At 47.6% G+C, this 12,922-nt stretch overlaps 1 protein-coding gene across 1 annotated transcript in view; it reads right to left on the minus strand.

Annotated features, from left to right (window-relative positions):
- Window positions 1–12,922, minus strand: part of LOC127568159 (ezrin-like) — an 80,570-nt gene that overhangs the window by 4,865 nt on the left and 62,783 nt on the right. Inside the window, exons 7-8 of the mRNA XM_052011583.1 lie at window positions 7,712–7,808; window positions 1,843–2,006 (exon numbers count right to left, since the gene is read on the minus strand). Coding sequence (XP_051867543.1) covers window positions 1,843–2,006; window positions 7,712–7,808 — 261 coding nt within the window. The remainder of the gene's footprint in view (window positions 1–1,842; window positions 2,007–7,711; window positions 7,809–12,922) is intronic.

Here is a 12,922-nt window from a genome sequence, read left to right on the forward strand (position 1 = left end):
AAATCATGGGGAGGTATCTATAGGGTAGACTGCAGGAAACCTTTCCCCATATCTGAGGTAAATGAAACTAGAGGACATAGATTTAGAGTAGGCGGGGGGGGGCGAAGAAGAGAGATTTAGAGGGGATCTGAGATCTGAGCTGGGATCTTTTTTTTTCCCCACTCAGAGTGATGAGTACCTAGAACACACTGCCTGAGAGCGCGGTGAAGCAGAGTCACTGACAGCATTTAAGAGGTGTCTAGATGAACACTTGAATCCCCCAGACATAGAAGGCTATGGGCCACATGCTGGGAGTTGGGAATATTACACTTAGGTACCCACTGGTTGGTGTGGGCGTAGTGGGCCCAGTGGACTGGTTCCATGCTCTCTATGCCCCTAAACCAGTGCCAGGATGGAAGATCACCAGAATGGGTACAATGTTCTGCCCATCTTCACTTCAATCTTCAGCTTTCCTCCCTATAGAGGGATCACCAGCAGTGGGCGATTTGTTTTGAGCTGAAGAGCTGCGGGTATCTGAAGGAACGGCAGGTTCAATGGGGACCCCAACAGCTTATCATCACTTTCACACACAAACAAACACACTTAAGAGTTCCCAACTGATAAACCTCAAAACAAACCCGACTGTCGCTCCATGGATGTACTAACTTCACATTTGAAGCACCAGGGAGGTAAAGCTACAATTTGTTCACGCAGCAGAAGATTAACACCTTCAGGAAAGTGCGGTGAACTCTCGTAACCTTTCCCTGATTGATGCAGTGGCATTATTGCCCAACCCAGCCCGATCTCACAGAGGAAATGCATACCAACCACATATCTACCAAGGGCACAGCAGGACAGAGCTGGGATCCTCTAATCCTACCCTCACCCATTTTATTCTCCTCACATTCCCATCAACTCCTCCAGGTTCTACCCCTCACCCACAGGCTGGGGGCAACTTAATAGGCCAAATAACCCACCAACCTGCACATCTTTGGGATGTGGAAGGAACCCGGAGCACCCAGAGGAAGCCCACACATAGAACATGCAAACTCCACATAGAAAGCACCCGAGGTCAGGATTGAACCTGGGTCTCTGGAGCTGCGAGGCAGCAGGTGCACCAGCTGTGTCACAGTGTTGCCCCAATACAAACATTTTATAAATTGATTTATAGAACACTTGTACTTCTGTAAAGCTAAATATGCACAGATTTTAAACATTAACCCGATTTCAAAAGATTCAGATCCAAGTCTAATGCATTTAGAAGGAGAGAAATTTACTTCAAAGTTCAAGGGCAGTTAGCCCTGAAGCAAGAGGAGTGAAGGAAAGTTGCAGGAAGGAACATCAACCACTTTCTGTTCAATACCCAATTCTCATGTCAGTATATTAACTTCCCTCACCCCCTGCACAGCCCCTCCTGTCTGCTCTGACCTTGTTCAGCAACCTCCTTCTTAAAACCAAGTACACCACACCTACTAACTCTCCATCATCTACGACTGAAAGGACTCCAGGTTGGTCATGGAAAGAGCACAGGAGACTATGGACGGCCTCAATATCTGCACACAACTGGCCCCCTCAAATTCCAGTCAGCTGACCGAGCCGTTAAAATCCTACCCTGGGCAGGACCCCCTGACCTTGGACTGTTTATTCTCTGCCCAGGTGAACAGGTTTTATCGGTCATTAAAAGATTTCACTCCAGAGTCCAAGCCCAACTCATTTTCAGGTACATATGGTTATCGGCTGAGGGGTGAGTGAGGCACTGTGACTGTGCTCTGGGAAACACTTACCCCCAGCCCCCCAACACCACCCGCCCCCGCCCCACACCCCCCCAACACCACCCGCCCCCGCCCCACACCCCCCCAATACCTATCCAGCTGCTTCTTGTGCTTTTCTTCCCGAGCCTGAGCCTTCATCTGCTGCACCTCAATGGTGTCAGGTTTCCGTCGTCTCATGTACAGCTCGTGGTTGCCCATACACAGCTGAAGGATCCTCTTGTTGATCCTCAGGCGAGGAGCATAGAAAACAAAATCCTGTGGGGCACAGAGAGAGCAGTCAAACACACCCCGGGGCTGAGCTCACCTGTTCTGGTGTCTCAGTGATGGAACAACCTCACCACACACTAGCAGGTTGGTACTGAGACCGGATCCCACTCCACGTGTTCCACACCCTCAGTTGGAAAGAACTCACTTCACTTCCTCTGTAAGTGACGAGCAAAGCTTCAGGAACAGGTTCCAGACTTACCCACACCACTCCCAGGGCAGGGGCAAGGATCAGGGCTTCTCCAAACTCCACCACACCAAATTCCCTCATCCTGAGCTAACATCAGTGACAAAAGGCCTGACTTCCCCACCATGTCTGATCTGTACAAGAAATCGAGGTATGACCTTCGGAAAGCTATCAGGGATGCCAAGAGGCAATACCAACTCAAAATAGAGTCCCTGACCAGCCGCCAGTTATGACAGGGCTTACATGCCAATAACAGGCTACAAGACGAAGTCAGGCTGCATAGCTAACAACAGCGCACCCCTTCCTGATGAACTTAACGCATTCTATGTGTGTTTTGAACAAAAGGGAAGTGGATTGTCACCATCCACCCTAACAGCCACCAACGCAGCTGAACCTGTGATCACAGTGGAGGACGTAAGATCAGTCTTCCAGAGAACGACTGCGAGGAAAGCATCTGGCCCAGATGGTGTCCCAGGCTGTGTGATCAGATCTTGTGCTGATTTGCAGACATATTCAACCTCTCCCTGCTTCAATCTCAGGTTCCCTCCTGTTTTAAGAAGATCACTATCATCCCGGTACCAAAGAAAAGCAAGGTAACATGCCTCAGTGACTACCAACCAGTGGCTCTGACATCCACCATCATGAAGTGCTTTGAGAGGTTGGTCATGGCACACATCAACTCCATCCTACCAGACAACCTGGACCCATTGCAACTCGCCTATCGGTGAAACAGGTCTACAGCAGATGCCATCTCCCTGGCCCTACACTCAGCTCTGGAGCATCTGGACAGTAAAGACACATACATTAGACTATTGTTTATTGACTACAGCTCTGCCTTCAATACAATAATCCCAAGCAAGCTTGTCACCAAACTCCGAGACCTAGGACTCAACACCTCCCTCTGTAACTGGATCCTTGACTTTCTATCAAACAGACTGCAATCAGTGAGGATAGGCAGCAATACCTCTGACATGATTATTCTCAACACTGGTGCCCCACAAGGCTGCGTCTTCAGCCCTCTACTCTACTCCCTATACACTCATGACTGTGTGGCCAGATTCTGCTCTAACTCCATCTACAAGTTTGCAGACCGTATCTCCAACAGTGATGAGTCGGAGTACAGGAAGGAAATAGAGAGCTTAGTGGAATGGTGTCATGACAACAACCTTTCCGTCAATGTCAACAAAACAAAAGAGCTGGTCATTGACTTCAGGAAAGGGGGCGGTGTACATGCACCTGTCTACATCAACAGTGCTGAGGTTGAGAGCTTCAAGTTCCTGGGAGTGAACATCACCAACAACCTGTCCTGGTCAAATCATGTAGACGGCACCCCCAAGACAGCTCACCAGCACCTCTACTTCCTCAGGAGGCTAAAGAAATTTGGTTTGTCCCCTTTGACTCTCACCAACTTTTACCGATGCACCATTGAAAGCATCTTATCTGGATGTATCACGGCTTGGTATGGCAACTGCTCTGCACACAGAGATGGGGAGAGGGAGAAGAAGGGGATGGGGAGTGAGAAGGGGTAGGGAGAGGGAGGGATGAAGGGGAAGGCCCCGTCTCTGTACTGGTACATTTCAAAAGCAATCCCAGGGCAGGGAGACAGAAATGATTCCCAGACGTGGGAAGTGGGATTTAAAATTTTGAGGAAAAATTCACCATTGAGCTGAGCGCTTTGTTGCCACCTGGAATGTTTACAATTTACTGATTTACAACAGTGTACAATCACACAGCCAACGTCAGTGCACAGTGCAGTGGCTCAGGTGGGGCACGCGTAGCATTGGACACCCATGTGCAGGCTGGTCTACAGGGAGCAGCGATAGCAGCCCCTACTTAACATTTAGTACACAGATACAAAGTATTTATCTCTCATGTTTCTGCCAAAGGGCGGCACAGTAGCGTGACGCTATTACAGCGCCAGCGACCCAGGTTCAATTCCGGCCACTGTCTGTAAGGAGTTTGTACATTCTCCCTGTATCTGCGTGGGTTTCCTCCAGGTGCTCTGGTTTCCTCCCACATTCCAGAAGACGTACAGGTTAGGAGTTGTGGGCATGCTATGTTGGCGCCAGAAGAGTGGCAACACTTGCGGGCTGCCCCCAGCACATTCGCAGTAATGCAAAAAGTTGTATTTCACTATGCCTTTCGATGTACAATAAATAAATACCTTAATATCATATATCTTAAAACAAAGAGGCCAGCAGAGAGGGGGAGAAAGGGTTTGGTTCCCTGGGCTACACCTTCAAATAATGGGGTCTAATGAGAGACTTGGTCAGATTATCTGGGGTTTCAGGGATCAGTCACCTTCCAGCACCTTTCACTGCATCAATTATGATGAGTTTCCATCCCCAAATTGCAATGTCCAACACACGATCCCTTCACTTTAAGGAATACAAAGTAATTATTCAATGTCGCCCACTTCCTAAAAACTGTTTTAGAGGGGATCCCCCATTAACCTTAATTACATTTCTCCTCATATAACTGTACATCTTTTCTTATTTTCTACCTTTTACAAGCTTATTTTCATGACTAGAAGGTTGTTACTGGTGCAGTTCCTCAGCGCTCGGTTCTTGCTCCCTTACTTTTTGTTCTATTTATTAAGGATTAGATTTAAACATGTGGGCATGATAAAGTAGTTTGAAGATGCCAAAGCAGTCTGTGTGTCAGAGGGGGTTGAGGGGCAGCTTTGGTGTGCAGCAGGATGCAGGTGGCTGCTCGGGTGGGCAGAGAAGTGGTAATGGAGTCAAGTACAAGGTGATGCATTTGCAGAGGTGCAACAAGGTGAGGGGTGGGGGGAGGGGCAGGGGGACCTGGGAGTGGACACCAATGGATCCTTAAAGGTAGGCAGACAGGTACAGGAGGAGGTTGAAAAGGCAGATGGGATCTTTCTCTTCATTAGCTGCAATAAGGAATAAAAGGGCAGGGAGATTATGCTGGAACTGTACACAAGACTAGTCAGACCACAGCTTGAGCATTGTGTACAGTTCTGGCCACCACACTACAGGAAGGATGTGCTTGCACTGGAGATGGTGCAGAGGAGATTTGCCAGGATGTTGCCAGCACTGGAAAGCTGTAGCTATCAGGAAAGGCTGGATAAAGCATGTTAAATTTCCTTTGGAACAGATAGGACAGAGGGGAGAAATCACCGAGATATATAAAATTATGGGGGGCCTAAATGGAGTAAATAGGAAGGATTCATTTCCCTTAGCAGACAGGTTAAAGACCAGGGGCAGAGATTTAAAATAATTGGCAGGATTAGAGAGGAGGTGAGGAAAACATTTTTCACTCAGAGGGTGGTGGGGTCTGGACCTCACTGCCTGAAGGGGTGGGAGAGGCAGGAACTCTCAACACATGAAATAGTTCTAGGGTGTTTACTTGGTCTTTATTGCTAAGGGGATGGAGTTTAAAAATAGGGAGGACTTTATGCACTTGTACAGGGTGTTGCTGAGACTAGACCTGGAATACTGGGCACAGTTTTGTCCCTCACCTAAATTAGTAGCAGTGGAGGCAAGTCCAAAGGACATTCACCAGGCTGATTCCTGGATGAGAGGGTTGTTCTATCAACAGAGGCTGGGCAATTTGGTGCTACCTTCCTTGGAGTTGAGAAGAATGAGGAGAGATCCTGAGGGGTTTGACAGGGTAAATGTTGGGATGTTTTCACTAGTGGGGGAGTCATGAACAAGAGGACATCACTGCAGAGTAAGGAGCCTCTTTAACTGTGGATTCCCCTCCACCACAGCCGACAGAGCTCTCGCCCGTGCCTCTTCCACTCCCTGCATTTCTGCTCTGACCCAGATCAATGGCAGGGTCCCCCCGTCCTTATCTCCCACCCACTGATCTCCACATTCACTGGATCAGCCTCCAGAGTTCCTACTTCCGTCAATGAGATTCCACACATTTTCCCTCCCCTCCCTCTTCAGCATTAGAAGGGATCACTTCCTTCACCACTGCCCGGTCTGCTCTCTGTCCCTCCCTACCACTCCTGCCATACCTGGTCAGAAGGGGCACACATCACTTACCACTTTCAGAGGATCATCCACCAGCATCCACATAGGCAGGAGGCTTATTGGTGTCTCCCTCCCTCTCACCACCCAGCACCAGCAACCCCTCTACAGTCTGTGACCCGCACACAGTTCCTGAGGGTTGGGAGGTCAACCTTTAGATAACACAGTCAGGGCAAAATGAAGCATTGATGGAGCTGATGGGACAGACTCCAACAGGGTCGGAGAGGAGGGTACGGGTCTGAAAGACAAGCCCATACGTCCACTAATACACAACACAGGGCCACACTCTAGGCTGGGATCAGAATCATTCTGCTTGCATCAGGTGACTCTTCATAAAGCAGCTTTAAAGATTATTTCAAAAGGACGGTGGAGTAACCTGGATTAGCCAACTGCTCCAATTTCACACCTGACTGATGACACATGTACATTCTTATTGACAGACCTGTGAAGTGAGTCCACATGATTACAGACTGATAAGCCCACTCCCTCACACATTAAACATAAGGAAGGTCTGGGCCACAGATGACAGGCAGCAGCTTCACTGTGGGGTCACTGAACCACAGGCAACATGTCAGACTGCTCCATCACAAGTCCTGCCCCACCACAGAGGCGGTACCAGGTTATACAGCCAGGAGGGAGTGCCCCTAGAGACCTCAACCTCGACCCCAGACGCCGTGTAGCTCCTGGTCAAAGGCAGATGAGGAACTTGTTGGCTAATTACCACATCCCGCCCCCTCAGGTGGCCAATCTATGCTCTGGATGGATCAACACTTGAAGCAGCACAGAATTTATTCAGTGAGGGCCATCAGACCACCGTGTGGCTCAGCACAACCACCACCAGCCGAGCCAGGAACTTAAACCAGATCACATCAAAGCCCCACAGTCCTGCCACATCCAGTCGAAGATGGTGCTGGACAATTAACCAGCTAACAGGAGGGGCACAGCTTCAAACAACACCCCCCCCCCCCACCCTCAACAGTGCCATGAGTACAGGAGAAAGGCTGATGTTTTCAGGTGGTGAGCAGACAGTCCATCTGGCTGCCACGCTGCTGTTACTCAGCAAGGCCGCTCCTACCTCACTCCTAAGTCACAGTCCCTGGGTCGGAATCCCAGTACACGTTGCCCAACAGCACCTTGACCAGAAGGATTGCAGTGATTTAGGGCCAACTCAGAACCACTCGCTCATTAACCAGTGATGGATAATAAATGCTGGCCATACCAGCAACAACCTCACTCATGAATGAGATAAAAACAAAATTAACTACAGGATGTTCCCCACGTGCAGAGTGAGAGGCCTTAACAGGAACTGCAGCAACCTGCATTCAATACAAGTGGTCCTTTCAAAGGGCAAATTGAGAACAAAAGAACGATGTTTAGTTGAGGCTAAACTGCCAGTACTCTTAAAACTTTTGAAATGCAAATGAATTCATCTGTCGTTGCAGGAAAAACATGTTTTCTCTCTCTAAAAGAACTGTTTCTAATGCCCAAATCCCAGAAAGCAGACTTACAGGGGCCTTCTTGTCAATGGGCTTGATGACAAATTTCTTATCGTTGAAGGAAATGTTGCGGATTTCACTCCAGGGGAAACCAATCTTGGGTGTCAGTCTAAGATAAAAGAGAATACAGTAACTGTCATGAAAGTAAAAGACATTGCTGATGTTGGAAATCTGAAATACAAACAGAAAAATGCTGGAAATGCTCAGCAGGTCAGAGAACATCTGTGGAGAAGGAAACAAATCAGCATTCTAGGTCAATGACCTTTTATCAGAACTGGAGGGATGAGAGTCCCTGTGCACAAGTTCAAGCATCCCAAAGGTGGAAGCACAGGTAGACAAGGTGGTGGAAAGGCATACGGAATGCTGGCCTTCATTAACCAGGGCACAGAGTACAAGAGCATTTGGGGTCACGGCACAACTTTATAAAACAATTGTTAGGCAAAATGGGAGCATTGTGTGCAGATCTGGGAGGATTATGGGAGGATGTGACTGCACTAGAGAGGGTGCAGAGGTGATTCACCAGGATGCTGCCTGGGATGGAGAGTTTCAGTTATGAGGTGAGACCTGGAATGGAGGTTATGGAGGTTGAGGGGGAAGCTGATAGGGTATAGGTGAAGGGCATAGGTAGGGTGGACAGTGAAAAACTTCTCCCCATAGAAGTATCTAAACTAGAGGACACAAGTTTAAGGTAAGGTGTAGGAGAGCCGAGGAGAATTCTTTCACCCAGATGGTGGTTGGGATCTGGAACACACTGCCTGAGGGGTAGTGGAGGCAGAGCAAGCACCTAGCAAGTACTTAAATACCAAGGCATAGGTGGGATTTGTACAGACAGGTATTTGATGGTCAGCATGGACATGGTGGTCCGAAAGGCCTGTTTCTGTGCTGTATGATTCTAAGACTGACTTAGGGATGTAATATAGGAAGGGAGGAAAGGACAGAGAGAATGAGGGACAGGGTGAAACGCAGGAGGGAGTAAGTGGGGAAAGGACAGAGCAGAAGGGGGGGGGGGGGGGGGGGGGGAGATCCAAATCCAGTCACTCAACATGCTTCAGTACACCCTCAAATACGTCCCATAAAATGACCACACTGCAGCTTTCCCAGGGTGTTTCACACAATCTACGTGAAGACAAAGTCCCTGCAATTATTGCACCGCTCTTGTTAAGAGCTCTCAACTTGCTCATTAATACCAAAACTGGAACCACAGTTGGAGGTGTCCGTGAACTGTTCTCAGTGATGTCTTTGGTCCTTCGCTCTTCATCAACTCCACACAAAGTAATTCTACTCTCTGGTTTTCCAGTCTAAGATGTTCTGCACCAGTATTGTAATCTCATCCTTAATGTCTAGGGATACAGGGTAGAATCCCAAACTCTGTTGAGGACACAGAGGATTAGATTTATGAGCATTTGGAAAACCATGGCCTAATTAGGGACAGTCATCATGGATTTGTGTGAGGCAGGTCTTGTTTTACTAATTTGATTGAGATTTTTGAGGAGGTGACAAAGGGTGATTGATGAAGCAGAGCTGTGGATTGTGTCTACATGGATTTTAGTAAGGCGTTTGACAAGGTCCCTCATGGTAGGATCATCCAGAAGGTTAAAATGCATAAGATCCGTGGAGACTTGGCCATGTGGATTCAGAACTGGATTGCCCACAGAAGACGTGAGGGTAGCGGTGGAAGGGTCTGGCTGGAGGTCCATGGCTAGTGGTGTTCTGCAGGGATCAGTGCTGGAACCTCTGCTGTTTGTGATATACCATACAACACAGGAGCAGAATTAGGCCATTTGGCCCTTTGAGTCTGCTCCGCTATTTCCCTCTCAACCCCATTCTCCTGCCTTCTCCCAGTAACCTTCGATGCCCTTACTAATCAAGAACCTATCAACCTCCACTTTAAATATACCCAATGACTTGATCTCCACAGCTGTCTGTGGCAATGAATTCCACAGATTTACCACCCTCTGGCCAAAGAAATTCCTCCTCATCTGTTCTAAAGGGACACCTTTCTATTCTGAGGCTGTGCCCTCTGGTCCTAGACTCTCCCACTACTGGAACATTCTCTCCACATCCACTCTACCCAGGCCTTTCAATATTCCATAGGTTTCAATGAGATCCTCCCTCATCCTTCTAAACTCCAGCGAGCACAGGCCTAGAGCCATCAAACGCTCCTTGTACATTAACCCTTTCATTCCCAGGATCATTACTGTAAATCTCCTCTTGACCCTCTCCAATGCCAGAACATCCTTTCTTAGTATCACAACTGTAGAAAGAGAGGACGTCCTGGAGGGATCATCTATGGAGTTGGTGTGGATGAAAGTTAGAAACAGGAAGGCAGTGATCACTCTATTGGGAGTATTCTACAGACACCCCAGTAGCAGCAGAGACACTGGGGAGCAGATGAGAAAGCAGATTTTGGAAAGGTGCATATGCTAGAGCATGATGACGTGAGGAAAGAGGATGTGCTGGAACTTTTGAAGACATTAGAACCATAGAGCACTACAGCACAGAAAACAGGCCATTCGGCCCTTCTAGTCAGTGCCAAAACAGTATTCCGCTAGTCCCATTTACCTGCACCCAGTCCATAACCCTCCAGACCTCTCCCGTCCACGTATCTATCCAATTTATTCTTAAAACTCAAGAGAGCCCGCATTTACCACATCAGATGGCAGCCCATTCCATACTCCCACCACTCTTTGAGTGAAGAAGTTGCCCCTAATGTTCCCCCTAAACTTTTCCCCTTTCACCCTAAAGCCATGTCCTCTCGTACCTATCTCTCCTAATCTAGGTGGAAAGAGCCTATTCGCATTAACTCTGTCTATACCCCCCATAATTTTGTAAACCTCCATCAAATCTCCCTTCATTCTTCTGCGCTTCAAGGAATAAAGTCCTAACCTGTTCAATCTTTCCCTGTAACTCAACTCCTGAAGACCCAGCAACATTCTAGTAAATCTCCTCTGCACTCTTTCAATCTTACAAATATCCTTCCTATAGTTAGGTGACCAGAACTGCACACAATACTCCAAATTTGGCCTCACCAATGTCTTACACAACCTCACCATAACATCCCAACTCCTATACTCAATACTTTGATTTATGAATGCCAGGATGCCAAAAGCCTTCTTTACAACCCTGTCTACCTGCGACGCCACTTTCAGGGAATTATGTATCTGAACTCCCAGATCCCTTTGTTCCTCTGCACTCCTCAGTGCCCTACCATTTACTGTGTATATCCTACCTTGATTTGTCCTTCCAAAATGCAACACCTCACACTTGTCTGCATTAAATTCCATCTGCCATTTTCTGGCCCATTCTTCCAGTTGGGTCAGATCCCTCTGCAAGCTTTGAAAGTCTTCCTCGCTGTCCACTATGCCTCCAATCTTAGTATCATCAGCAAACTTGTTGATCCAATTTACCACATTATCATCTAGATCATTGATATAGACAACAAACAACAATGGCCCCAGCACAGATCCCTGAGGCACACTACTAGTCACAGGCCTCCAGTCTGAGAAACAAATCATCCACTACCACTCTGTCTTCTCCCATATATCCAATGTCGAATCCAGTTTACAACCTTGTGTCTGAACCTTCTGAACTAACCATGTGGGATCTTGTCAAAGGCCTTACTAAAGTCCATGTAGACAACATCCACAGCCTTTCTACTTTCTTGGTAACTTCCTCGTAAAACTCTACAAGATTCGTTAAACATGATCTACCATGCACAAAGCCATGCTGACTATCCTTAATCAGCCCTTGGCTGTCCAAATACTTGTATATCCGATCTCTCAGAACACCTTCCAATAACTTACCCACAACTGATGTCAGGCTCACTGGCCTGTAATTACCTGGTTTACTTTTAGATCCTTTTTTAAACAATGGAACAACATGAGCTAACCTCCAGTCCTCTGGCACCCCACCCGTGGCTAGGGACGTTATAAATACATCTGCCAGGGCCCCTACAGTTTCTACACTAGTCTTAACCAGATCGCCAATATCCCTTGAAAACCAAGGTTCCCTATGCTTTTTAACTTTGCCTTTAATCCTGGCAGGAACATGCAAACTCTGCACTCTCAAAATTTCACCTTTGAAGGCCTTTCACTTACTGAGCACATCCTTGCCAGAAACCAATTTATCCCAATCCACTCCTCCTAGATCCTTTCTCATTTCCACAAAATTGGACTCTCTCCAATTTAGAACCTCAACCCGAGGACCAGACTTGTCCTTATCCATAATTAACTTGAAACTAATGACACTGGACCCAAAATGCTCACCTACACATACTTCTGTCACCTGACCTGTCTGGTTCCCTAATAGGAGATCAAGTATTGCATTCTCTCTCATTGGTACCTCTATATATTGATTTAGAAAACTTTCCTGAACACATTTGACAAATTCCAAGCCATCCAGCCCTTTCACAGTGTGGGAGTCCCAGTCAATATGTGGAAAGTTAAAATCCCCTACTATTACAACTTTCTGTTTCTTACATCGGTCTGCTATCTCTCTACAGATTTGTTCCTCCAATTCTGACTATTGGGCGGTCTATAATACAACCCTATGAGTGTGGCCACACCTTTCCTATTCCTCAGCTCCACCCATATGGCCTCTGTAGACGAGCCCTCCGGGCTGTCCTGACTACGCACAGCTGTGATATTTTCCCTGACTAGTAATGCCACTCCTCCCCCTTTCATCCCTCCCCCTCTATCACGTCTGAAACAACAGAACCCCGGAACATTAAGCTGCTAGTCCTGCCCTTCCTGCATTCAAGTCTCACTAATAGCAATAATGTCGTAATCCCACGTGCCAATCCACACCCTAAGCTCATCTGTTTTACCTACAATACTTCTTGCATTGAAATAGATGCACCTGAGAACATTTCTATCACGTACAAACCTTTGATTTCTGTCGATACCTGCAGTCCTCGCATGACCTTTTTCCTCCTCCACCTCACTATCTACTCTAACACTCTGGTTCCCCTCCCCCCGAAAATCTAGTTTAAACCCCCTGAAGCAGCACTAGCAAACCTACCCACAAGAATGTTAGCCCCCCTCCAGTTCAGGTGCAAACCGTCCCATCGGAACAGGTCCCACCTTCCCTGGAACAAAGCCCAAAGCCCTCCCTCCTGCACCAATTCCTTAGCCACGTACTTAGCTGCATAATCCTCCTATTTCTAGCCTCACTAGCTCGTGGCACGGGTAGCAATCCTGAGATTGCAACCTTGGAGGTCCTGTC

This window comes from Pristis pectinata, chromosome 3 (genome assembly GCF_009764475.1).
Source record: "Pristis pectinata isolate sPriPec2 chromosome 3, sPriPec2.1.pri, whole genome shotgun sequence".
Classification (NCBI taxonomy): Eukaryota; Metazoa; Chordata; class Chondrichthyes; order Rhinopristiformes; family Pristidae; genus Pristis; species Pristis pectinata.